At 40.6% G+C, this 26399-nt stretch overlaps 1 protein-coding gene across 4 annotated transcripts in view; it reads left to right on the top strand.

Moving 5' to 3' along the window:
- GRB10 (growth factor receptor bound protein 10) overlaps positions 1 to 26399 on the top strand; it is a 146055-nt gene that overhangs the window by 116183 nt on the left and 3473 nt on the right. For all 4 annotated transcript variants that reach the window (XM_042048690.1, XM_042048694.1, XM_042048691.1 and 1 more), the window contains 11 exons: positions 5591 to 5747; positions 11439 to 11554; positions 13578 to 13652; positions 16743 to 16880; positions 17411 to 17521; positions 18731 to 18829; positions 20296 to 20373; positions 21033 to 21149; positions 22022 to 22088; positions 23070 to 23157; positions 25840 to 25933. In XM_042048690.1, the coding sequence (XP_041904624.1) occupies positions 5591 to 5747; positions 11439 to 11554; positions 13578 to 13652; positions 16743 to 16880; positions 17411 to 17521; positions 18731 to 18829; positions 20296 to 20373; positions 21033 to 21149; positions 22022 to 22088; positions 23070 to 23157; positions 25840 to 25933 (1140 nt within the window). The remainder of the gene's footprint in view (positions 1 to 5590; positions 5748 to 11438; positions 11555 to 13577; positions 13653 to 16742; positions 16881 to 17410; positions 17522 to 18730; positions 18830 to 20295; positions 20374 to 21032; positions 21150 to 22021; positions 22089 to 23069; positions 23158 to 25839; positions 25934 to 26399) is intronic.

Genomic DNA, 26399 nt, shown 5'->3' with positions numbered 1-26399 from the left:
TTTTTTTTTTTTTTTGAGGTTGCTGTTCTGAATATGAAAGTCAAAGACTTAAGATCTTGATCGTACAACAGTTGTTCTCCTTTGTTGTTCATAGGCTTTTAAATGTGTACCTAAATATAGTATATGCCAGAGGAGAGAGTTAATGTTGCTATGAGAACCTTAACCTCAGCATTTCCAAGGGTTTTATGTGTATATGTAGGAGAAAAAAAAGCAATGATCAAATAACTCACAGGTTTTTTTCTTGTATAAGGAAGTACGATCTGATGCCTTGTGTATAAGTGATCTTAGCCACGATGTATTGCTGTTACCGCTGCTGTTTGTCTGAAGGGCTATTTTCCTGCATGAGCAGTGCAACAGAGAAGGCAAAAAGAGCCACAGGGTTGACCCATATATTTATTTCATTGCAGCAGTTGAAATTCCCATGCCTTATAAAACTGCCTCAATGCTGCTGGGCAAGTACAGGGGGACTGACTGGTGCTCCAGCATGTAGATGTGGTTGACTGAGTTGCTTGCCTGTCAGGTGTGCACTGAGCATGCTTAGAGGCCTTTCTTTTTCAAAGGTTTGTAACTTTAGGAAGCAAAACCTTCCTTTATTTGTTGCTTTTTCAACTAGGCAAATAGCAGTTTAAGGGTAGCCTCCAGGCAGAGCTTGAGTCTTCAGCAGCTTTGAGTTGACTGATCCTAATTGAAAGCTTCCCCATTCCTCCAGTGACTCTGACTCTGCTCTTGTGAGCTGATAAGCTTTGATTATAGAAAGCTTTTGGAAAAAAGATCTCATCAAAACAGGGTTCCAGTGAAAACAGCAAGTACCTGCCTGGTACATAGGTGTCTTCTGCAATAAATAGCTGCTTTTGCTTGCACAAGGTACGTGCTTACATTTCAGTTCCATTTTCCTTCTATTTACCTCACCAATTGTATGATTCTCATGGCTGAACAGTCTTGATGAGTGAAATTGGGGGATGGAAGTCAAAACTTGCTGGACTGATTTTCAGTTTGTGCAGATCATAGTAATGACTCTTCAGTGTATTTTAATGGCTTTCTGTGAAGTCTCTGATCTTCATCTCTTTCCAAGGGAAACTCTTGTTGAACTGGTGCACTGAAACCTTTTAACCTTGTATCTATTAGATTTCAGTCAGAGGGCCTTCTGGTAACTGGTGCTCTCTTCTTACGTGTGGAGTCATAACCCAGGATAACAAAGGTTGGTTTGCACTGATATAAATTACACCGTATAATTTCAGGCTGTAGAATGTAAATGTAGATCTGTTTGCCACTGAAGATTTTCAGCATAACATCATTTAACAGAGTGAAATTCTGTGATGATTGTGTATAGTCATAGGTCTTGTTTCGAAGAAAAAGGAAAGAAATAGCACAAAAAGTGGAGAAGAAATGATGTCACCATCACATGACTGTTTTGGTTTTCTGGTTTTTGTTGGTTTTTTTTTTTCCCTCCACATTCCTAAAATATTTGTATTACTTGATACACAAAAAATACTGCAGTGAGGTTGAGGAACTTAAGCTGGAAGATGAAACAGACATGAAGATACTCAAGATATGTGACCCATTATATGAAACCACTGAAGTGATGAATATTAATGTTCTTTTAAATTTTTAATTTTTTAAGTCTTTTTGTCTTTCAAGAAAAGAAAAAGAAAAGAAAAGAAAAAAGCTTGGGGGAAGACTTCTTCCCAGAACAATGGTGCAGTCTGTTATCTGCTCCTTTGCACTGTAAAGCACTGAATGTTCAGCCAATATAGTGCTCTGGTTGGCTTAGCATTCTTAACCTTAATTTTGAATAGAAGGTGCCTTGTGCTGCTGACGTAATTAGGGCCTTTTGTAAATCACTGTTGCAGGCAGTCTGCTGTTGCATTTCACTGCATTTCTCAGAGAGATGCAGGGCAAAAGTGTCAGACTAACTTTTTGAACCTCTCATCAGGCTAAGTGTTTTCATTATTGGAGTATTTTATTCAAATGAATCCTGCTTCATTTTCCTTTATAGACAATAAGCCCCAATTCAATTTTGGAAGTGAAACACTCCAAACACCAAGTTTCTGCTGGAAGAAGTTTGAATAGGGAGCCCTTAATAGCTTAAAGTGGGAGGTGCTTCCTTAAAAAAAAAAAAAAAAGACACGAAATGTGAGAGAGTTGGATTTGACCAACTGACTCTAAATTCAGTCCCCTCTGTGATACAGGAGTACTGTTATTGGCATCTTTTGTCACACAAACTGTCAGAAAGTTGGAGGTGAAGCTTTGTCATCAAGATGGTTTCGTATTTGTGGTTATACGTCATAACTCTGCAGTGGTGTGTGGGGACATAAAATCCCCTTACCTTCCATGTAAGCCTCTTGGGGACTGTTGCACTCTTGCCTCTGCAGAGGCACAGGGTTTCATCTCACTTCTGCCTCTCTCCCATCCCCCGGGGCAGGGTTCAGCTCAGGCCATTACAACCCCTCCTGATGCAGTGTTTTATATCTGTGATGTCAGTGGTGATACGTGGCCTTGCACTGCCCTTGATGGCAAACACAGCACTATTAATAGTCAGTGAAGTTAACTTGCTCATCGCTGCCCACCCACTGCGCTCCAGTCCCTGAGCTTTAAAGGCACTGTTAACACCCCAAGGGCTGACTGGTCCCACGAAGGAACATATCCATGTTTGTAATGCAACTCCCACAGTGGCTGTGGTGTTGGGATAGTGGGTGCTGCCTAGAGGGCCTGGCTCTCCGGAGGAGGGAACATGGCATTACAGTAATCGCACACCAAACAGCAGTGTTGGGTATCCAGGAGTTTAAGATGCTGTGGTGCTTCAGGGGGGCTGGCATCGGCATCAGCTCAGACTCTGGGCAAAGGAGGGGGAGGGTGGGACACGTACCCATGACCCCTTTACTTCATACCGAGAAAGCACAGCATGAATGACCATAAAAGACAGCTGCAGCTTTCTTCCAGTGGCCACACGGCATTAAGGCTTTCCATGCTTGGGAACAGAGAAAAGTGTGGTGGTTGTCTTACAGTTCTCTCTTTTCCACCTGCACGGGCTGGAGAGGCACCCTCAGCAGAACAGCTTTGCCCCTCTTCTGGGACTTGGCACTGGCGATGATCGAGTGCAGTCTGTCCTGTATCACTGCCATGTTCCCAGCAGGAAAGGAAAAGGGGGGTCTGTCCTCCAGGTGTTGCAAAAGCGGCGATTGCTGTGGCGCATTCCTGATTAGGGCTCCCCGGTGAAAGCTGAGGCAGGGAGCAGAGGGCTGTGCTTCTCGTGATTAATGAATGAATGATGTCACCAGGTTGGTTCCCGAGGCAGGAAATCCATGCAAAATAGTTTAGTTTCAATACAGAAAGTGCAGTTATATGCACAGAGTAAGCTGAAAGTAGAAAGGAATTCTTTAATCACCAACTTTACGGTTTCGTCACTGCTTTCCAATCTATCGCTATACTACAAAAAGTAGAAGAAAAAAAAAATATCAAGCGGGTGTTAGTCCCTCCCATTCCCCACTAAAACGAACAAAGTAACTACTTTCCGTCTTGTTGCATACTGGCTTTTCGGTGTGCTTGCCCATGCTGGGAGGGAACACGAGAGCTGCGCTCCCCACTCGCACGCTGCGGTGCGGTGCCCGCGGGGTGTCTCGAGCATCCCTCCACTCGTGTCCCCCCGTCCCACGGGCGCGCTGCCGAGTGGCGGAGCGGGCCGGGACCGCTGCGGGTGTGATGCGGGGCTCTGCTGCGACACGGGGCTAGTGACACAACAGAGACTTGCCCGCAGGACAGAAAACGGGGCACCCCCACGCCCAACAAATTCCTGCGTGTGTGAGGATGCCTCTGGCGTGGCTAAGCGTTGGCAGGAGTGCAGCCGTTCCATTGCACAGCACGCATGCCTTCCCCAGAGCAACCGGGATTCCCCCTCCTCTCCTCTCCAGAGCCCGCTTCCGAAAGAGCTGGCTCATCCCTGCTGTCAGATGAAGCCGTTTCCTGAACGCGCGGGTTTGAGTCACTTGGGCTGGATGAGGCTTTAACTCCTCCCTCACTGGGCTCGAATTTGTGCGTAGCCGGGGCACCGGGGAGCGGGGGGTGGGGGCGGCGCCGGCCATGCTCGCTCGCCCCCGGCCCGGTGGCACCGCCGGGGCCCGGAGCGGAGCCGGAGCCGGGCGCGGGTCGGGCCGGGCGGGGAGCGGCGGCGGAGAAGTTCAAGTGCCCAAGTTGCAGGCGATGACATCAGCCCGGGCAGGCCGGGCTGCGGGCGGGATCGGCACCGGCGCCGGGGCAGCAGCACACGCGTGCCGGGCGCCCCACACCCCGCCCCGCGGCCGCCCCAGGGGTCTCAAGCGCCCCAAGGTCGTCATAAAAAAACACATTTCCTTTGTAATTCCTTCTTTTTTTGGGGAGGGGGGGGGTGGGGGAGGCGGGAATAATTTGGAAGTCTGATAGTGTGTGGGAAATGATTACATCAGTCGGAGGGAGGGCTAGGATTGGTCTGCACAGTGTGGTTTGATTCACTACCGCAAAGATTGCGTGTAACCCTTTGAGTGGAGCTCTGGCAGAGTTGTTTCCCTCCCCAGAAACAGTCCCCATAGCAGGGGCTACGTGACAGGTAGGGTACGGCCCCCCCTGACGCCGCCGGCACCCCGGGCGCCCAGCCGCAGGCTGCAGAGGGTCGGCGGAGGCAGAGAACTAACTCTCAAGAGGCAATCCCCATTTAAAATGCCATCTTGTTCTTCCGACTGCTGCCTTTTACGTGCCGTTGAGGTAAGATTTTCCATATCAAATTACCCTCGAGGTTTTTGTTAGACTCTCCTTCTCTCACTAGGATGCGGAGCGTTTTAAACACAGTTGATTTAAATCTGGGACCTGCACGTTCGCCCGGAGAAATAATTCTGCGGCAAGTGTCTCTCGCTTGAGCAGAACAATGCAAAGACGAAAGCATCTGTATAATTCAGGAGGTGGGGAGAAGGTTCCTGACTTGCTCTCTCATCCCCATTGATATTTAGGATGTGCAGCGTGTGCACATTTGGTTTCAAACTACTTTCAAGCTAGGATCAAAAGAGAAGTCAGGGCAGGGAGAGAAATGTGTGGACTGTGCTAGGTAATTGATTTGCCGGCAAATTGCAAGTGGGACTTCCCCACATGAAACAATCAAAAGTTAGTGGGGAACAAGAGAGCCATTTTTAATCTTTGGGGTCTTGGCCTGCTCCCCTGTGAATGTTCAGAGGCCTCCGATGGGATCACAATGAAAATTGTGTGTTTGACTGGATGTGATTTCTCTCGCCCACTGTTGCCAAAGTACTCTCTCGACATTGTTTCACGTTTGCTTACCTTACACAGCTTTATACAGAACCTGCTCTCTCACTTTTCCTGTGTACGTGGTCATATTAACCCTGCTGAATCTTTGTTTAGTGCAGGGAGGTGTTGGGGAGGGGGGAGGGGAAATAGGTCTAGGGGGCATCGAGAGAAAGTGTTATAAAGTGAATCATCCATTTCATTTGTCCTGGCTGCCAAGGTGCTTGGAACCCTCACACCAAGAGGATGATGCTTTTCTACAGTAGCTGTGTGGTTTGCCTATGTTCAGAGCTGTTGATCTGTAAGTGTACCCTTTATGTTGCAGGATGTAAAAGTCTTTAGTGAAGATGGAACAAGCAAAGTGGTCGAGATTCTAGCAGACATGACAGCCAGGGACCTCTGTCAGCTGCTCGTTTACAAAAGTCATTGTGTGGATGATAACAGCTGGACTCTAGTGGAGCATCACCCTCACCTAGGATTAGGTAGGGAATGGTCAAAGGGGTGGCATGGTTACCTGGGAACATAAAATATGTGTGATTCATATAAATGTGCTTCCAGACGGAACGTTTTCTTTTCCACTGCTTTTATTTGTACAATTAGCTGAAGTCACATACGTGCTTTCTGTGTATTACAATTTGATGTGTTAAGCGTTTTAAGCCATTTAAAGTCCTTCCGTTATTTCCCATTCCGATTTTTTATTCTATAAAAAAAGAAGAATTGTCTAATCTTCACGCTAGCGCTCTGTTGCTGCCTTGCTGTGTCTGAAGCTATTGCAAATAAACAGCTTAGGCAAATTAAGCTTGATCCTTAGAGTACGGTCCTATGAAACAGCTCAGCTCATCACCAGCTGGGAGACCTGGGTGAAGAGACTCAGCCTTACATACCTACAGTAATGCTTATGAAAGCTAGACATGCTGAGGTGGGGGAGGGGGTTGGCCAAACTTGACTTCAGGCAGGGAAAAAATGGTGGCACCACCCGCAAATCCATGGGCAATTTCTGGACCAGCGGTGGTATCTGCTCTCCAGGCAGCAGCTCCTCCACCTGATTGAAATTAAGGTGTCATGGTTACAGTTTCAAGAAGGCAGCAAGAGGAAGAACCGTGGGGAATTAAATAACACCGTGAATTGGTTTAATTACAGTACCTGAAAGGATCTCATGTTATTGAGTCTTGCTTTTCCTGTTACTTTGTGGCACTGATTAGTTGCAGGGTTCTGCTGTGCAGCTTGCAACAGCGTATCGCTCAGATAATGCTATCTATAATTCTCCATAGCATGCCATAACGCTTTAGAAAGTGTAGCATTTGGAGTATTAGTCGATATACTTCACGGGGAACGTTTTTTCTAGAAAAGAGAGGAAGACAAATCATAAGCTGCAATCGCCAGCACTGGAATTGTGAATACTGTCTGTAGCTAACAGAGGGGGTTTTATGTCTAAAAATGTAATTCAGAACCCTTACGAATAAAAAAAGGAAATTATTTGCTGGAATTGTGATGCCCTAAACCAATACTGTTAAACACTAACAAATTCATTGCTCTGCAGACTAACACTTGCAAAAACCCCAAACACATAGGATATCCTGATTATTGAATGGTTTTATTGTCTCTCCTAATGTAGAAATATATGAAAAAATTAAGATGAAACACTCACTGGTCTATGTCTGTGATATACTTTCAGTTCTGAGGACATAGGATGAGGTGAATAATTAAGGTATAAATTACAGAATCTTTATCTCCGTGGCTTAATATGCCACATGCACTTCTGAAAACCTTTACAAATTTTCAGTTTTATCAATGCTCATTAAACTACTAGGCTCTTTTTTTCTATAGTCTCTTTCCCATCATTGCTGATTACCAAGGTATTGTGTAAACAGAAGCCTTCTCCTTTGTAACCAACATCCTTCTCCTGCCAGATTCATTCAATGATGCCACAATTCAGTGTTTGTGACATCACAATAGCTTCCATGGTGACTAATTGTGCTGTCAAACTCTGGTGTGTGACATCTCTGAATGAATCGGGCAGGAGGCTGATTAGGAAATCAAAAGCTTCTGTTTACACACAAATAACTTGGTAATTAACAATGATGGGAAAAGAGCAAGATACTTATCGGGCTGCATTTATATACATGGGGACCTGCCTGCCTTGGACCTCTGTTTCAAACTGAAGCACAAAGCGATCCCCCAGAGAAGTGGGGTGTGTAGGATGGGGCTTCAGCAGCCACCAAACTTCCTTCCACAAGGGCTGCTCCAGGGCTGTCCCCTGTAGGCAACGCAGTAGATCTGTGAGAGAAGTAATGCAACCTTTGGGGGTGTAAAGACAACAAAGAAAAAATATTTAAAGAATCAAAAAAATGTAATTATACAGATTTCACATATTTGAAAGGATGAGGACAGAAAAGGGAATAAATGAGTTCATTTAACAGGAGACAAAATCATCCAGTTTCTTGAATCTGGGGTCTAAAGTATACACTGCGACATATTCAATAAACTTCAAATATCAACTTTCATGCTTCCACCAGTTTTGGATGCAGTTTGAATTTTTTTATTATTTGGCTGCTTATTTCTAGCTTCTCTGTAGCTTAAATGCTTTCCTGTATTTTGGAGACTGTCAGATCAATGTAGTAATCTGTCTGCAACCTGGGTGAAGTTATCATCAGGTGTCTGATGTCCCATATTTGTTCCTCTAGATATAAGATTGCTAGTATAAGTATGAAACAATGGTGAATAAATACTTAGTGTGAAAAGAAATATGGTTTAAGAGCAGTCAGAATTCTGTGTTTCCAGAAGACATTATTTCTTATATAATACATCCTTGCTGACTTAATGCTGTAGGTGGTAGTCTTGAAGCCCACCAAAAGAGAGGAGTTCCTTCATTTAGTTCGCTTTTTTTTTCCCCTCCCCATATTTTGTCTAATAGTACTTTCCAAAAGAGCTGGGTTCCAGAAACAGTTCATTGTACTACTATTGGGCAGACTGAGGACAAGATCAAATTTTTGAAGCCAGCTGCATATTTATCATTGCATTGGTCTTTGAGGTCCCACTTTGTAAGGAACCCTCACCTCACTGTTCACAAGCATAGCCAAGTTAATTCCAAATAACATGTGTGCTTGCACATAACTTTAATCAGCTATTTGACTGCACAAAGTATTTGTGTTCTCACTGTAGGCAGTGGTGGGACAATTTGCCATCAGACTTTCTTGATTTGACATTTGAAAGTGGTTCCTGCTGCACCATACCACTAATATCTAAAGCACGTTGTGGTCAATATTTAAGCAGTCTTTGAAATTTGAATCAGTCCCATTATTTCATTTGCTACTGTAAGTATACCTAACCTGTTCATAAAATGTGGTATTCTCCCTGTGTTCTATTCCATGCTTAACTATCATCCATTTAGGATGGGGACAGAGATCTCTGTATTGGACATTAGCACAAATAATAATGGTGAAGACATTCACATGATAGTATGTGTCTGGACACTGAAAGCATCCCTCCCTATCTACATGCTTCGTTTTTCCAGCTCCAGAAATGACTGTACATCTTACTTAAATACAGTTGAAGCAGGAAAGAACGTAGCAGGGCTCTGAAATATGGGAGGGTTAGAAGAAAGCATTGCTGCAGTTTTGTACATAGATTTTCTTGTTTACGTGCATTGACTTCCCTTAATACGAGTGAATTAAAAGTGGAACAGATAAACACAGTGCTTGCTAAAATGCAAAGGCAGGGTGGGCTATTTCATACAGGGGTCCACCTGTCATTTGTAGTGATTCTCTAATTGGGAATTTTGGGCCATGCCCTGTGAGTTGTTCCTGATGGAATCCAGCTCCTTTTCCCACCTTGTATCACTGCTACAGTTCTGTAGAAGTTCTGATAATACAGATTAACTTGGGCGGGGTGGGGGGAAAGTTTGTTCCAGGAAGTCTGTAGAGGAGACTGAGTGGGGCCTATCAGATAAACTGAAAGGACACATTTCTGGTCACTTCAACAGCAATGCCACTTGAAGACAGACTGACCTATTGAACTGAACAGGCTGACATCTGTGCTTCTAGTGTTGTAGCAGGAAGCTCAAAGCAGGGCTGAGGCTGAGTTTCTCATGTGTCAAGTTCATCCCATTTGTACCAACCAAGTGCAAATTACCAAGGACTTCCCAAGTGTACAACTTCCATGAAGTAATAGCAAACTGACCAGGACTAGCTTCCTTTTTTTACATGCACGTGCTGTGAAATGCTGCACCTTTTTTCCAAGGTGGCTTTGACCATCAAAATGAAAATATAAACATTAAATCAGTGGGAGTATCACCACAGAATCTCAAAAGGGTCTTGATGTAGTAACAGAATACATCTAGGTCAGTTGTCTAAAGCACCTAAGAAACAGACACCGAGTATATTTACAGAAACTAAACATTGAAATACAAAACCAATTGACAAATGTTCATCTATACTTGATTTCCTCAGAACAAACAGTTTGTCCCTGACAAGCAATGTTCAGTGTGTTAGGAAAGAGAAGACCACAACTTTGGGTGGTGGCAGAAGCAGACAGTAACAGGACATGTGGTCTTTCGGGGTTCATACTGCGATGAAGTTTCATACCAATGTAATTAGATGTATCTTGGAGGAAGCATAATTTAAAAAATAGGCCCTTCACCCTATGTGTCCTCATCACAATGTGGAGGAGATTTGACTTCACCAGTTGCTTAAAAACCATGATAATAGCAACAGATCAGCAATACCTGAAACTTTATCTGCAAAGCCCCTAGAATGTGTAAGTTTAGGTGATGAATGCTGAGGTGGTGCAAAATGTCCTTTATTAACAGCCACCCGCAGCAGTATTGTTGTGGACATTAGTCAAAGAACTACCCCTTCAAAATGGTGTTATGCCTGATGCACTAAGAAACAGCTCTTTATTTGAGAGCAGCCCACTATGGAAGTTTTTCAGTGTTAACCCCTTTGAAAATGCAATCTATAGCAAGGCTGGACATTGCAAATGCACAGTAAATGCTGAAGTTGTCAATGAGCTGATGATGACTGACAACCTAAGTGCAGGTGAAAAAGGTGATAGATGATGGGATCATTCCATCATAGGTTAAATTTTCAATAAAAGAACATCACATAATCTGCTGAGTTTAGTAATTCAAGTGATATTTCAGAGCTTGCTCTTTTTGAGGTGCCATTGACTGCTTGCTTTCTCCTGAAAACACCCCAAGAGAACTTGGGTGGCACCCTGGCATTTCTTACCATAGAAATACAAGGATTGCAGAAACATAAAGTGGGGAAGGGACTCCCCAAACTTCTTTGGTCAGCAAGTCACAGGCCTTTTGTTTAAAGTTATGTTTTTAATTTTGTATTATGTAAGTCATGAAAGCACTGACTAGTTAAAACTTTTAAAAAATACCTAAATATTTTCTCAGAAAGTTCTGAAGACTTGTCAAGATAATGAGTTCATTAAGTAGTGCACACTTAGCCAGTTGCCTGCTTTCGAGTTACTGCTTTCAGTGAATTGGGTTTGTTAAGCTATCTGTTCATGCTTTGATGTCCCATTCTTTTGACCAGAGAAGTGGTGGTTATGGGGAGTTACCTTGTAACCAAATCTAGAGCAGAAAATTGCCCTGTCATGTGTACAAAACATTTGTCTCTGTCAGTATTCCTGTAAAGTAGATCCTGTGACCTCTTTCATAATAAACCCCATTGTCTAGCATCTACAATGAAGGCCTGAAGTTCACCTTGAAATGAACTGGTTTTATAGAGTGCAATCAAATACAACACTGTATTTCAGTAATAGTTCAAGACCTAACAGTGGCCTTTCTGTAACTTTTTTCCCCCTTAAACCTGTCCACCTTTCCAGTTCTACAGTATACAACCAGTGCCAAAAGCAGAGGTTTGTCTGTATTATTGTAGCTACTGTACACAAAAAAAAAAAATCTATTCCTGTCTCAAAAGTCTGTGCTTATGAAGCCTTGATGTAAGAATTTCTTGAAGAACACTGCCTTATAATGTTAAACTTTGTAATACATTACAAAGTAAGGTATTGCCTCATGGCAGTATGGTTTGAAAATTATAATGTGTTGTGCTAATTTCTTAAAAGGTAATGGAATGACACTGGGTTGTTTTACTTCTGTTCTTAGTTGGTCTCATTCCTTCTGTTGGTTGGCTGTGTGTTAACATCATGTTCTTTTTCCACAGAGAGGTGCTTGGAAGATCATGAGCTCATAGTTCAAGTTGAGTCCACTATGGGAAGTGAAAGTAAATTTTTGTTCAGGAAGAATTACGCAAAATACGAATTTTTCAAAAATCCCATGGTGAGTCTCATTACTTAGTTGTTTACACCACAGAGGGGTGGATTGCAATAACATTGCTGGGCACTGTTATGTCTTAAACATCTATTATTAAAAAAAATAGGCAACCAACTAACAGAATTCTTTCCAAAGAAATTTTAACCAATGTTTAAATTCCTTGTACTCTCCTCCCAGCCTAAAAACCTCAAGTGTTTTCAAGTTACCAAATATACTGGTTTCAAAATGTCTGTAGTTATGTTGGAGAGTGACCAAGACAGGGAAATCTTTATAGGTTTAAGAAAAACAACCAGAAATACAATTTACTCGTTATCTTCAAAGTTACTTGATTCGAAGCAAATTAATCACATAACATGCACTATCCAAATCTTTTAATTTCTGGCAGTAATAATTAATAAAACACCAAAACCCATCTGGGTAACCCCTAAAGCGCTTACTTCATACAAGGAATGTCCAGTTTATCGTTACGTATATTGAACATTGTTTCACCTGTGGCTGTGCTTTACTGGCGTGGTCTGCCTTCTTTACTGACCATAGTAGCTTGCCCTCTCTATGTCCTCATGTATAGCCATGCTTGATAGGTATAGGCCATAGCTATACCTATTCCTGGATTTGTAAGATCTTCAAACATTGTTATTTTAAACTGGTTACAGTGTAACTGCTTATCTGGGGATGATTTTTCACATTTTATCTAAACAATTATGTTGGAGCAGACTGTTGGCATGAAGCAATGTCAGCTGGTGTAACCCACTGAGATAGCTGAGGAAGGGTAATCCAGAGGTGGTTAGGTAAGAACAGATTTTGGGTCAGTCAGGCATTCGTGGTGCGAGAAGAAAAAAAGATGCACGAGGTCACATTTGAACTCACTGCTGAAGTAACTGCAGGTGACAAATTCATTCCTTTCCTCGTAGATGCAAGTGCACAGTTGCTGCATCCTTGCACGTGTGCTCACATGTACATTTGTCATCTGCTGGTGCTTGTTTCAGTCTGTGCCTTGACTTACTCTGTGAAACATTTCTGTACATGGAGTGTTCCTAGTTTTTCACTTCTGTTGATCTCACCATCTGATAACCTATGAACATCTGAGCGTTGTACAGAAGTTTGGGTATCAGAGGAGCTAGCACATTGGTTTCATGTGGTATATTTTAATTAATAACAGAGCATGGGAGTAAAACCCAGAATGCTTGGCATTCGGTCCCAGGCTCCTGCAATCACAGAATAAATCATTCTTGTGGTGTAAGAATGCGAAGGCTCCCTATCCGTTGCATTAGCTGTTGCCATATGGCACTGTTTCTACTCAAGAGAGGCTGGTAAATGTTAGTTTTCATAACTCATTGTGCAACTTACCTGGCAGAAGGGTGATTCCTCTTCAGCCCTTCTCTTTATGCCCTAAAGACTGAAATTTATATTGCTTGAAGAGTGACAAATGTTCTAAACTGGAAATGTTTTTGTTGTGATTCATCTTGTTATAATCAGTCATTGTTTTATTTCAGGCATTTCTGTATGTCTCCATGCTTCAAATAATGTTTAAAAACCTCAAGAATGATTTCATGTCATTGCTGTGTATAGTAAATTCAGTGTACCAAATTATACAGGAATTTTGAAACAGCAGATGAAAGGGGAACTGGAGGAATAAATCTGAAGTCAAGTCATTGATGCAATAAGCAAGGAGTCGCTGCATACTCAACTTGCAGGACTATTCATCCTTTCCTTCCCAAGAAAGTAGAGGCTGTTAGAAATCCCCAAAAGCCCTCAGTAGAAGAGGAAGTGATGGGAAAATGCACTTACGAAATGCTGCATATCAGATATTTTAAAAACCCACAATCTGTCTGCATGGGCATCTGGTGAGCAGAAGGAAGGGAAGAACTGCACTTGAAAAGCCCTAGTATTACTTTCTGTGTCAGGGGATTTCCAATTTGATTTAATAGTGATAGTTCCAAAAAAATAATGACTGAAGAAAATGTCACTAGTTCTCTGTAAGAGTGTTCAAATATAATGTGACTTCCAATTGTCTTCTTTTTGTGTCTAGAATTTCTTTCCAGAACAAATGGTTGCCTGGTGCCAGCAAACGAATGGCAGTATCCCACAGTCACAACTTTTGCAGGTACTGTAAATTATCTGTATGGACAAAGAAAATTTTGGAACTGGAGGGGAGGGGTTGAGAGGGAGGAAGGGAGGAAGGGAGGGAGGGAATTCGAAGGTCTGGAAAATAGTCGGTCAGAGAAAGACCAGTGTAGTGAGTTAGCATATGGGGCTAATGTTGAAAATATCTAACAAAGATCTTGCCCAGTGGCATTGAGGTGTAAATTGTAAACACAAAGTATTCATAGCTATGGTCATACATATTTGTTCCATTAATACTCAACTTACTCTGTGGGTATCTGGTTTAGCCACCTAATGTTACTCCCAAACAGTCTTGGCAGATACATTTCTAGAAAAACAAATATACCTTTTATAAAAGGCAGAACAGAAGTACTCTTCTATACTCCACATCACAGCACAGGAGAAAGTGTAAAAATGCAAGTGGATATTAGAAGATGAGTTTGAGATGATGAGAGGTTTTGCTTTTGCTTTTTGTGTCCTATGTTTGTGCCTGGCAAGAATTAACAATAAGGACCAACTTCCCCATGATTCAGCCAACTAGAAGCTCTTTTGTGTAGAAAAATAATGCCCTAAGAAGTAAGTGCAAGTAGAAATTTGTACACAGTATTTGCAAAGTAATCCCATTTAAAGCTCCCCCAGTTAAATTGCAGGGGTGTGTTCCTTATGCATATGTGGTGGTAGAGTTGTGCAATCTACGTGGTGGTGGCACGTGTGCTGCATTTATGCTGAAGTTCTGCTGTCACTGTACAGTTTCTTGCTTGCTCATAAAGGAACCGTGGTGGTGGCACAGTTGGTTGGCCTTCAAGGATGATGCTGAAGGGTGGGCTACTTCTCTGATCAGTAACAGTTTCACTTAAATCTCTCAATTTTAGCACTCTAATCTAAGCCCCATAGTGTAAATAATTTTCACTTGTTTTCTTAAACTGTGGACATTCAACTCTGGAGCCAAATTAAAACACAGTTATTAAAAGAGTACTGTACTAAGAACATAAGACCATGATGCCTGGAAGACAGTGCCATGAATAACAGGCAAATTATAAAGCAGAAGCACAAATAGATGAAGAATATATATGTACAAATAGCTGATTTTGGCTTGATTTCTGTCATTTTGCATGTTTGCAAGTATGCACTGACTTTCTGTTTAAAGATGACAAGTTTCTACTAACTTTTAAACCAGTGCACTCATTTTGTCCCTTAACTATATCAAAGTCCACTAAATTTTAGTTCCACATTCACTGACAAAATTTAAAACATTAGCATCCACTTTCATCTGGGAAACAAGCAAACAAAAAAATCAAGCCAATTTCTGGAATTATAAATGAAAGTCATGTGCAATGAGGTTGTAATCAGGAACCAAAACTGGCATGGACTGGCATTGCAACAGACTGGTAGGGAAAGAGGTCTTCATACCTTGGACCCATTTTCCCAGTAGTTTAAGTGGAGAATTGAATTTGCTTGTTAATACAAGCAGCAGGACTCCCCAAAAGAGCAAGATGTTCTTGAAGATGGAAAAGTTTTGAGGGTAACTCAAGTGGTAGCAAAAGGAAAACCTTACAACCTCATGAGGTATGAGAGTTTGCTTCTGGGAGGGCTCAGAAAGGTACAGTCCTGGAGAAGCATAAGTCATGGGGGTTAACACAAGAGGGTGGGGGAAAGAGGGTGAGTATATTCTCTCTAGTTCATTGTTTAACCACAAAAAATTATCTTTGTTAAAGTATATCTTTTAAGTACTTCTTTTCTTTTAAAAAACACACAACCATTTTTCAGAATTTCAGTGGCAGTTGTAATTTATTGAAGGTAAACCTCCTGCAGCCTTGTAGTCATTAACCATGTTGTGTGTGAGGCCACCTGAAACACTGAGCAATTCTGCTGGTTTTAATGACACACATAAGAGGGAAGAATATTAAATACCATCTCATGATATCATATACTGCAATAAGAGCTAGTATTTTTAGTCATGACAATAGCATTAAAACCACTGGGATCTGTTTTTCCTAGTCTCAACCTGGCTCAGACATGCAGAAAAGCTTGCCGTCTTAGTTTACCTTTGTTTTAGCTGACTAGACAAAAAGAATCTATTCTCCTTTTGGTCTTTCCCTTTCACAGCTGAGAAGTGAATTCATAGTACAAATAGAAAGAAAATTGATGGTTCTTTCCCATTGTGTTAGATGAGATGAGGAGGAGGACTGGAAAAAAATAGGGTTTAATGCAAGTAAGAATTTTGACACAGGGCACTGGTTTTGGTTTTGTTTCCTGTGGGCATTGTCTGCCAAATAAGACCAAAACACAACTTTGAAGAATTACAGAGACATCTGGACCAACAAGATTCCTGCAGTTTTCTTCATACTTGTCGAATTTATTAATTTGGCATTTAACTTACTGATCAAGCCCTCTGTCATTTAAAAATCCGGCCTGTTGTAATAAGGGAGCAATCCATCAGTTCTCCTACATAATTAATGCTTCCTTCCTGTGATACATCACCAATTATTCTGTATGTAGTCCTTCTACTTACGTCAAGAACATAAATGCTTCTGAATCTTGAAGTCTGCTATAACTGCTGGCACTTACTTGACTGCTCTACATGTCATTTTCAGTTAAATACTCTGTGGTCTTTTATACCTCCTGTCCTGGGAAAACTTGAAATCCTGAAATAGGCTCTTCCCTTTCAAAAACTTTAGGATAAAGATGGAGATTTTGGCCAATGTTTCCAGTTAGACAATTTGCCAGAATTACTGTGACACGGTATTATTTTAAGAATTAATAAGCTTACTTTCTCTCCCTTCAGGCCAAGTGCAAGATGAATGGGGATACAGAGAAGCGATATCTTTTTTGAGATTTAAATCTTGATGCAGAGAATAGGAAGGTGTCACTTGCAGAAGGAGATGGCCAGGTAGATGCAATGGGAGGAGCAGGAATATCTATTTCGGTTGTAAATCAGATTAAACATCTAGGTCAGTTAAAGCCTAGTGTGAAACTGCACCTCAAGTCAGCGTAGTGATTTGCCATTTTCTTCTCTGTTCTGCAAATACAGTGACAATTTTATAATTCATCCATAGGACACAATGTTCATCTACATTTTCCTCTCCAACAGAACTTTTTAAACTCCAGTAGCTGCCCTGAAATTCAAGGTTTCTTGCATGTGAAAGAGCTGGGTAGGAAATCATGGAAGAAACTGTTTATGTGTTTGAGGAGATCAGGACTTTATTGTTCTACAAAAGGAACTTCAAAGGTAAGATTAAAAAAGAAGTTGCACAGTAGTAGCATGTGAAAGCATTTTCTGCTTTTACAGGGGGTATTTTTTGCTGTTTTTTAAAAATTTCCACACAGTGTTCCCTTTTTTTATTCCATAGAAAAGGATAAGTAAGGCACGATCAAATGACAGTCAAGCCCTGGGCTCTCAATGCATGAACACAGCCATAGAGTTTCAATATAAAATAAAAACAAACCAGCTAGGCAACATCATTGGGGCCACTAAAGTTGTGCTAACCTTCAGATTTCTCTGAAGCAATGTAATAGGCCAGGCCATTTTTAATGTGATGTGTTTGCACAAGTATTTTGTGAGCTTCTTGTACCAAGCACCTTCAGCAGGTAGGCTGATACTTAGGGGGTGTGTGCCATGTCCACTCGAGGGCTGCCTGGGAGAGGAGCAGCGCTCGTGCACTGCCCTCTGTTGGAAGCTGGGCTTGAGAGACTGCAGAGCTTGCACAACATCTTCCAAAATCTTTCACTTACCTGTGCTAAATCATGTTATTTCCCCAGGAGCCAAGACATTTGCAATTGTTGGCTGACCTAGAAGACAGCAATATCTTCTCATTGATAGCAGGCAAGAAGTTGTACAATGCCCCTGCAGAGTATGGATTTTGTATAAAGGTAAACCTTCTCACTGAATCCTTTCAAAGTTCCAGACTGTGTTGGTAGCTCAGAGTCACCCCAACCCCCAGCTAAATGGGATTTGTATGTAAAACTCTGCAAGCCTTTTCTGTCATGAGGACTTGATCTTTAACATCTTTCATTTGGCAGGCATGTCCTGTGAATCTTGTCATCATTTTATGTGACACTTTTAACACTTTATCTGGTGCTCCTTTGGTTTGGGAAATTTTTGTTCAAGAGCAGCTCAGTGCTGAAGCATGGTGTGCTTGTGAGGTGGCCTTGGTTCACCTCACAGATGAAAGCTTTTCCAAGTTCTCTAATTGAATAGAAAAGTTTCTGTGGACAGCAAGCACCAAAACTGTATCGCAGCAAGCTCTGATGGGGTGCAATTTTACCATTATTGTGGGCCAGAGGTTCGTCTTTATTTAAAGAGGAAGACTGTCTTGGAAAAATGAATATAAGAATAACCAGTTGCCTTTGAAGATTTTTAAAACTGTTGTGCTGAAAGATTCATTTGGAAAGTATTTCAATGCTTTGAAAAGTGTAATTTTCTGAGAAGAAAATAAAGCTGGGAGCTGGTTTTATGACAGTAGTGAAGCAGTTTCCTTCCTAGCAGCCATTGCAGAGCTAGAAAACAAGGGTTTGCATCAAAGAGACTGGCTGCAGGACAGAACCTGAACTGATGGAAGCAAACTTTCAGTTACCTTCTGTTATGGAAACTTTCATCCTTCATCTCAAATGGGAGTTTATAAAACTTCTCACAGATTTGAAAAAAAAAAAAAGATAACAAAACCCAAACCACCAAAAAACCCCCTTCAACTACCACAACCAGCAAAACTAAGTGCCCAGGTCTGGTTTTGAGTTCTCAGCATGGCTTGAGTACCTTGTTCCTATAAACTGCTAGAACTGCACATTATTTCAAATCATCGAATCATAGAATATCCTGAGTTGGAGGGGACCCACAAGGATCAATGAGCCCAGCTTCTGAAAGTCAGGAGGCACCAACATTTTATCTTGTTGGACCCAGCTGAGAAAGTGGTTTCTTTCAAAGCATGCTCAGCCTCTCCTGAGCTTTAAATTCAGTGTGGTGGGAGCTTTTTCTGGCTAATTCTTTAGACTTGTACTGCACCTTCCTTTTACCGTGCAGTAAGCTTACAGTGTTGTTGGTTTTCTAATGAATATATCTGACTTCCCTCTACTACTTTAAAGCCAAACAGAGTGAGAAATGAAACTAAGGAACTGCGGTTGTTGTGTGCTGAAGATGAGCAAAGCAGGACATGCTGGATGACTGCGTTTCGACTCCTCAAGGTATTTAATCTCTTCTAGTTTTGCAAAGCTACACCTATAGTTAAGTGGCATTTGTTATTTTGTTAATGAGAAATTACCTGTATGTTCTTAATTATCATCTGCTCCAAAACAGTACGGATAAGAGAAAAATGCCAAGCAGACCTGTCCCACCTAAGAATTTAAGCACAGGACAGAGATCTATTCCTTCCACATATGAATGAAGTATAATTTTAGTTTTGGATCCAAATTTGAGATACGTGAATGAATTTAAAAACCTGCTTAACAAGGTATTTTCAAGTTATCATAAAGCTAATGTTTTCATAATGGTAAGTGGTTCTCTTAGCCAGAACAGAATGCCTTTTGCAATTTTTGTGGTTTTTTTCATTTTTTCTGGAAGTTCTATTAGAAGTAACAAAGATAAGTAACCTTATGTCTGGGTGAAAGTTACTCATATCTAAGAGCAAACAATGAAATTTCTTGATAATGTGATAGGAGGCTTCACTGCTTTTTGAAACAAAACCAGGATGGAGAGAACTGAGGAGAAAGCTGACTATTTTGTGCCCTTTGAACCAGAGAACGTCCTGATCTTCATAGGAAAATGTACATAAGTTCTGGTTTGGTTCTAAGTCTTTTTCTGAATGTTCTGCCTTGAAAACTGCTGTGTTCTTCTGTACCTTACTATGTCCTACGTACAGAAAAAAAACAAGTTTGTTTTTAAGACACACCAAAAGATGATTAAAGGTGTACAGTCAGTGAAAATTAAGGCTGTGCCCCAAGGCTGTGTTCATAACCCTCCTTTTTATTCACCATCTCATTTAGCTTTCCATAGTCCTGTATTACCCTGTATAAACTATTTCAGTTAGAACATTCAGTAATCAATGTTGCTATACTTCAGCACTGTGCCTCTAGGGAAGGCACTGAGTAGGTGTTTTTCCTACCATCCTAGCTACTAGTGTTGCTAAAATTTATCATGTTCAACCAAGAGCATGACTGGAATTCAATCACCTTATTTTTTTAAGGATGAGAAAAGTACCAAGTGATATTTCCTGGTGAAATTTATTGAAAGAGCTAGTGAATTAGAAAGGTTCTTATTTTTTATCTTTATGGAAACCGGGTTTGGATGTCTTGCACAGATATTTTTTAAGTTCTAGGAGGTAAAAAGAAGGGAATTAATGTGTCTGTTCTGACTTCAACTGAAAGCTTGTGTGCTACAAGGCAAACATAGTGGTAGCTGAGAGTGGCAGAAATTACCTGTGTATATCACTCAAGCATGTATTTTTTTAAATAAAACTTGTGCATATTTACTCTTTGATTGCCACCTGCCAATCACTATTACTCAATGCAAATGGCTTTGGGACAGCTTCTGATCAGGAAAATAATAAACTGGTGGCACCTTGCTCCAGTATAAGTGGTATTATGAAATCACTATAGTTTTTTTCCCTAGGGCATATATTTGAATAATGATGTCCTTGTGTTTCTGTTGGCAGTATGGAATGCTATTGTACCAGAATTATAGAATTCCTCAGCAGCGAAAAGCCATGCTTCCACACTTTTCCACTCCAGTAGTAAGTAATGAACTTTACTCACTGATGTATAATGTTGGAAAAGATATATTTGCTTTTGCATTTTAAAAGTGGAAAATTTTACGCTAAGAAATGTAAATTCAGCATTGTGTAGCAAATCAATGTAAAGTTCATGTTTTGCATGAGTACAGTTCCCGTGGTTGGCTCTCCATTATCTTAGGCTTACATGATCCACATGATTGAAAAATCTTGGCTACGTCATGCTCTTTGAGATGTACGGTACAGAGACATCTGGCTGTCTCTGCAGAAGCCAGCTTAGGTCTGGCAAAACTAACACGTAAATTTCCTAAAATATGTTGGGCCAAGAGCTGACTGTTACCTACCTAAAAGGGAAGATCCTATATTTGGATCCCAACTGGTCCTGAGAATTACTGGAATATTGTAATAGGGCAAGTGGGCAACTTGAGCAAACAGATTTTATTCTGAGCTTTTGAATCGTCTCCCTCCCCTACGGTTGAAAAAGAAAAACCATCTATTTTTGTCTCTGAATCTTTTGAAAGGGGAAAAAAATAAGATGTATTTTCTGTGCTTTTGAAGGAGGACTTTGGACAGTCTTCTGAAACCAAAACAGTTTGAAATGAAACTCTCAAGCTGGTTTTTTCTTTCCCTGTTTTTTGAAACAAGTGAAAATTCCTTTTCAGAGAAGTGTATCTGAAAACTCACTAGTAGCAATGGATTTTTCGGGGCAAATAGGAAGAGTTATTGAAAATCCTGCTGAAGCACAGAGTGCTGCCTTGGAAGAAGGACATGCTTGGAGGGTAGCTATCTTCTCTTCTTTTCTATTTTTGCGATCAGTAAGTGTCTGTTGAGAGCCAAAACACAGAGTGTGCTATGATGTTAGTGCAGTGCTGGTCACAGTATAGCTTAGCTCCAACCTGAAGCAATCACACTGCAAGCATGCAGATCTGAAAGTCAATATCCATCTTTAGCAAAACTGTCACATTCACAACAACCTTCTACCACTGCTTCTCTGTCCCCCTAGTGTCCAGAGGAAAGTTGAGGGGGAAAGCAGACCCACCAGAACTTTACTGCCAGTTTGCAAAACCAGTCTCTGAGGAGGAATATGTCAAATTAAATGCTTCCCCACATGGAAGAGGCTGGGGCTCTGACTAATGGCTTGCTCCCAGTAAGTTTAATTGCAGAATATACAAGAGGCAGGACCTCTTGCAATGAAAACTGATGTAACTTGTTTATAGTGTCTTGTGGACAGACAGCTGCAGTACAAGTTTTCCCACATGCTCGTCTTTTAGGGAAAAGGAGTCATTACTGAAGCATTAGCTGGTGCTTTATGTACGGGAGGGAAATACTGCTTGATTTACTGAGTGCCTGGTGTTTTGCCTGAGCAGAAACATATCAGACTTTTCTTTTTTTCTGTCTTTTTTTTTCCTTTTTTTTTTTCTTTTAAGATACTGAGCTTTCATCATTAACATCTGGCTTGTGTTTTAAGCCAACTGAAATGAGCTGCTGCTTGTAGATTAGCCCCCTTCAAAGTTGCATTTCTTTTTCTCATCCTTGCATTAAATCTGCCCAGCCCCCAGTTTCCTGTAAATTAAATCTGTATTGCATGTGCACTAATTCTCTTCTCCTGAGGCGTTAGTGTGGATTTAACGGTAATTCATTTTCTCTATAGAAACGTAGCACAAGAATGAACATCTTGGGTAGCCAAAGTCCACTCCATCCTTCCACACTGAGTACAGGTAAATTCTGATGGTTTGTAACCATAGTATCAGAGGCCTCTGTGGGTAAAGAAAAGGTACATTTCATACAGAGTGCAGCCATGTAGAAGGAATGCCTTGACGTCACGTACGATCTTAATCAGTAGCTTTTGTGTCATTTAACGTCCTTACCCATATGAACACCGTAGAAGGAACTTGTTTTCCTTTGATGGCCCACTCAAGCTTCTCTTTAGGACTAGTCTTTTGAAACCCAGATTTTGTAAAAACAGACACTCCATAAATGTTTCCATTTAAAAGAATCCAGCAGTTAATTCGCTGTTTTGGACAAGAAAAGTCTATGAGTGATCTTTTAATCTTTAAAGAGTAGAAATGAGAGTTTTCAAAACAGAATTCATTCCATAATAACTGAAAAATGTAAAATATGCAGGTCCTGAACATTTCTTTGAAATTGTAAGTTTAATAAAACAACAGGAAATTTCATATTAATATCCTAGACTTCTTGGAAGAAACACAGCTATTCTCTTTTGCTATTCTGTTAACAGAATTTTAAAATACCATTTGAAAAACAAAACAATAAAGATAAAAGTATTTGGGGGTAACTCGACTCTTGAAAGCACCATCTGAAGTGCTTTTCTTTATTTGAGAGTTAGAGAGACTTATTTCTAACTTGTTCACTCACACGTTGTGTTCTAAGAATTTTTAGTCCCAACATTTTCAAGAAGCTATGAGAAGGCAATATTCTAAGAGACTTCTCTTGTTTACCTGATTGTATATCTGCAAATAAGAAAATACATGGAGATAATGCCTCTCTACTTGGTATATTAAGTAGATGCATTTTTTTATATTTATTCTTTTATTATGTAGGTTGATAGAAGATACTTTATATTCTGTAAGAGAACTATACCCACTTTTAAAATGTTTAAATAATTAGTATGTGGAATAAATGGTTGCATGTGTAACTGTTTTTAACCGTCCTCTCCCTCTTTTTCCTCTCTTCTCCAGTTATTCATAGGACACAGCACTGGTTTCATGGCAGAATCTCTAGAGAAGAATCTCACAGGATTATTAAGCAACAAGGGCTTGTAGATGGGTAGGTATTCTTGTTGCTCAGTATTTATGATCTGAGAGTCTAATCTTTACAGATGAGAGCACAGCTTCTGCTGTAATGGTTTACAGGTTTCTGAGCACTTCTGAGTAACCTGATTGCCGATTAGCCCCGTTATAACCTATGCCTGGATTCCAAAAAGTCAGAGTGTGTGTTTGTAGGAGTGGGTCCTAACTTTTAATTTGAAAAGTAAAATCTTAGGAATACACTTAAATGTCCTTCTTTTTTTCCAACAGAAGCAATCAAGTTTTCGTCAGTGTTAGAACTTGAAAATAGTTAATTCTTGTAATCTGCATTGAGGGCATATTTTTCAAGCAAAGCTGTACCTAGCCATTTGCCTACAAATTTATAATCAGCCATCCATGCTCTTTTGCATGAATCAGAGCAGCTAATGGTGCTGGCTCACTATTTATTTCTGTTCTAGAGCAAAGAAATTGAAGTACCTGTTCCAGCACTCTCTAAAATGTCTGTAGTTGAGATTTAAGTATCTCCTAAGCATCTGTTTTCCTTATTTATATGCAGTTATAGTTACTGAAGGGAAGTTGCATTCAGCAATGTTTATTTGCAGGATGGGAAAGGCATGGTTGCCTTTGGTTCACTATCCTCACTGCTCTCAGGGTTAAGGTAGAAACATCCATGTTGGCTTCACAGGAGACAGTGAAATTCAAACCTTTCTTCATCGTTTTCTGATTCAAAGCAACACTAATCTTTCTGAAGACTAAAATACATTAGGGAAGTAAAAATTGCATGTATATATTCATCAAGCAGTGTTTGCTTATTTTTGGGGCAGTCTTGTCTAGGCTAAGGCAATTGGGTTTAGCTTAGCAGGTCCAACAGAGAAGAAAAGCTAAGAAAGCAAAGGAGCACTGCTGACTTTTTGGGTTTCTGGTTTTCTCATACCACATATCATTATAATCTTGGGCTCATTTTGACTCGCTGCCTTAGGAATCCAGTGGTCCATCCTTCTTGAGGTCTTCATAAATGTGTTCATGTGTTTGAGGCTGTGTTAAATTTGTGCCTGATCAGCTTACTTACTGTGGAAGGTGAAAATTGGTTAGTTTGGCCATAGTAAGGTCCATCAGCAGTGACAAAAGAACCATGTTACCTATGTGCTCTGAGATCTAAGGATCCTGATTTTCAGGGTGGAAAACTCCTGCCTACGTTTTCCTGCTCTGTGTGTTCTTGAACAAAAGGAGGCAGAAAGTTAAGTTTCCTGATGGTTCGTGGAAGAGGCTCAACAATGTATACAAGCAACTGATGCTGCTATCTTTGATATGTCTTGAAGCTCCTGTTGAGGGTGCATCTATCTTTGTAGTCACTGTTTGCGTGGTAGCTGGTTGCTTGCCAGAGGTTGAGTAAACAGTTGCAGCATCAGTTGTGCAAAGCTTTGCTTTGTGCCACCAGCTTACGATACCATGCATTATCTGAAACAGCTAGATAAAAAATAATTGAGATATCTGCATGAACTGCAGTAACCACAGGGCAGGTAAGGTCTTTCTCCCTCACATGGATCCTAATTTATAAATGCTTTTGTCCCTTTTCCACACATCTGGTCTTCCCAGGATTATAAAGGAATGTTCAAGTACCATGCATGGCTTCTGAGGGTGGCAAGACATGCCTGTCCCTGACTACTGAACTGACCCTGGTTATGATGGTGCATTTTTGTGGTACTGACATTTCTCAATCAGTTCTGAGGAGCTGGAGTAAATTCTTTGGGTTCTTAAGACTACAAGCAGTTCTTGCAACTGTGCCTTGGGAAAGTGTGTTCCTGGCTTAGTGGTCAGCAGTTAAGAGGCCTACCCCAGTCCTGTGCTCAGCCATCTCACAAACCCACTGATTAGTGTTATAAGCCTTGTGCCAAAAGTACATTCTTGTTTCCTGTGGCGTGGAGAGGATCTGCTTCCTTAGTTCATAAATGTTAAGGGGAGGAAACACGGGGTTTCTTATCTAGCTCTTTTCCTCCTCTTCCCAGTATGGATGTTAAATAAAGTCCATTTGGGGTAGGACTTCAGTTTTGTGGGTTAACTTAAAAGTGACAGCTACATAGTGTATGATGTTGGTAGCTGTACGCCTAAAGTACATTTTTTTCCGTAATGCTGAGGGAAAAATACCATGAGTGTTCTAGAGGAAACATCAGTGTGTGTTTTCCCCATCTTGATGATGTGGAAGCTACATAACTGGGAAATAATTTTTAAAAAGTATTGAGCTGTTACTGTGCAACTGCAGCCATTTAACCTACACATAATTTTGCTGACACTGGATTTTTGTGAACTGATGCAAGATATCGTAGAGTGGGAACAGATTCCCATATATTACTTTGCCATCTACAGAACTTCAGGTTTTCTCTAGAATTAAATGATAACATTTTCTTCATGAGAGCATGTATCATTAATGGAAAGCTGAGTTAGAGGGAACCTTAAAAAAAGCCTCATAGGTACATTCTTAGGGGAAGAATTACCGTCATGTATGTTGCACCTCTTGTTTCTTCATCTGTTAATGTTGCATAGGTGTGGTAAAGTAACTGAAAGCAAATTGCCAGTTATGGAATCACCTCTTAAAGCAACTAAAGAAGAGTTTGGCAGTGGCACAGAATTACTTAGTAGTTCTGATTATTTAAGAACAAAAAATAGGAGTATTCAATTTGTTCTTAAAAATGTTCTCTCCTAGATTATTTCTTCTCCGGGACAGCCAAAGCAATCCAAAGGCATTTGTACTTACGTTATGCCATCATCAAAAAATAAAGCATTTTCAAATCTTGCCGGTAAGTAGATTATTTTTGATACTGATAACACAACCCGAAATTTTAAACCATGAAGCTTTTGCCAACTTCTGAGGAGACCTCTTATTAATTACTGATGTAACTAACAAGGATGTTTCCATTAGCAAGTATGTAAGCAGATAATCTTTAGAATTGTCAAATGTCTGATTAAAAATATTGATTAACATTGCTGGAAAACTTAGTGTAAGTCACCATATCATACAAGTCTGTGTAATGCACGGAACTTGTTCTCTGTGACTGACAGCAACAACAGCAGCTGTTGTCTCCCATGTCACTTAAACAAACATAGAGTAACTTTGGGAAACTTTAAAAAGTTTTATTCTGGAGGTTATCCAATAATGTTAAGCTTCAAATAATGTTACACTGAGAATTTGGAAAACAATTTGATTTTTATCTTGATCAAAAGAAGCATGAAAAAATTTAAGATTTTGTAGACCTTTTTATTATT

Source organism: Corvus kubaryi, unplaced genomic scaffold (genome assembly GCF_017639235.1).
Source record: "Corvus kubaryi isolate FWS band 111438036 unplaced genomic scaffold, C.kubaryi_AGA036_p1.0 68, whole genome shotgun sequence".
NCBI classification, from domain to species: Eukaryota; Metazoa; Chordata; class Aves; order Passeriformes; family Corvidae; genus Corvus; species Corvus kubaryi.
The sequence above is the reverse complement of the archived record's forward strand: the minus strand, read 5'-3'. Positions and strand labels throughout refer to the sequence as shown.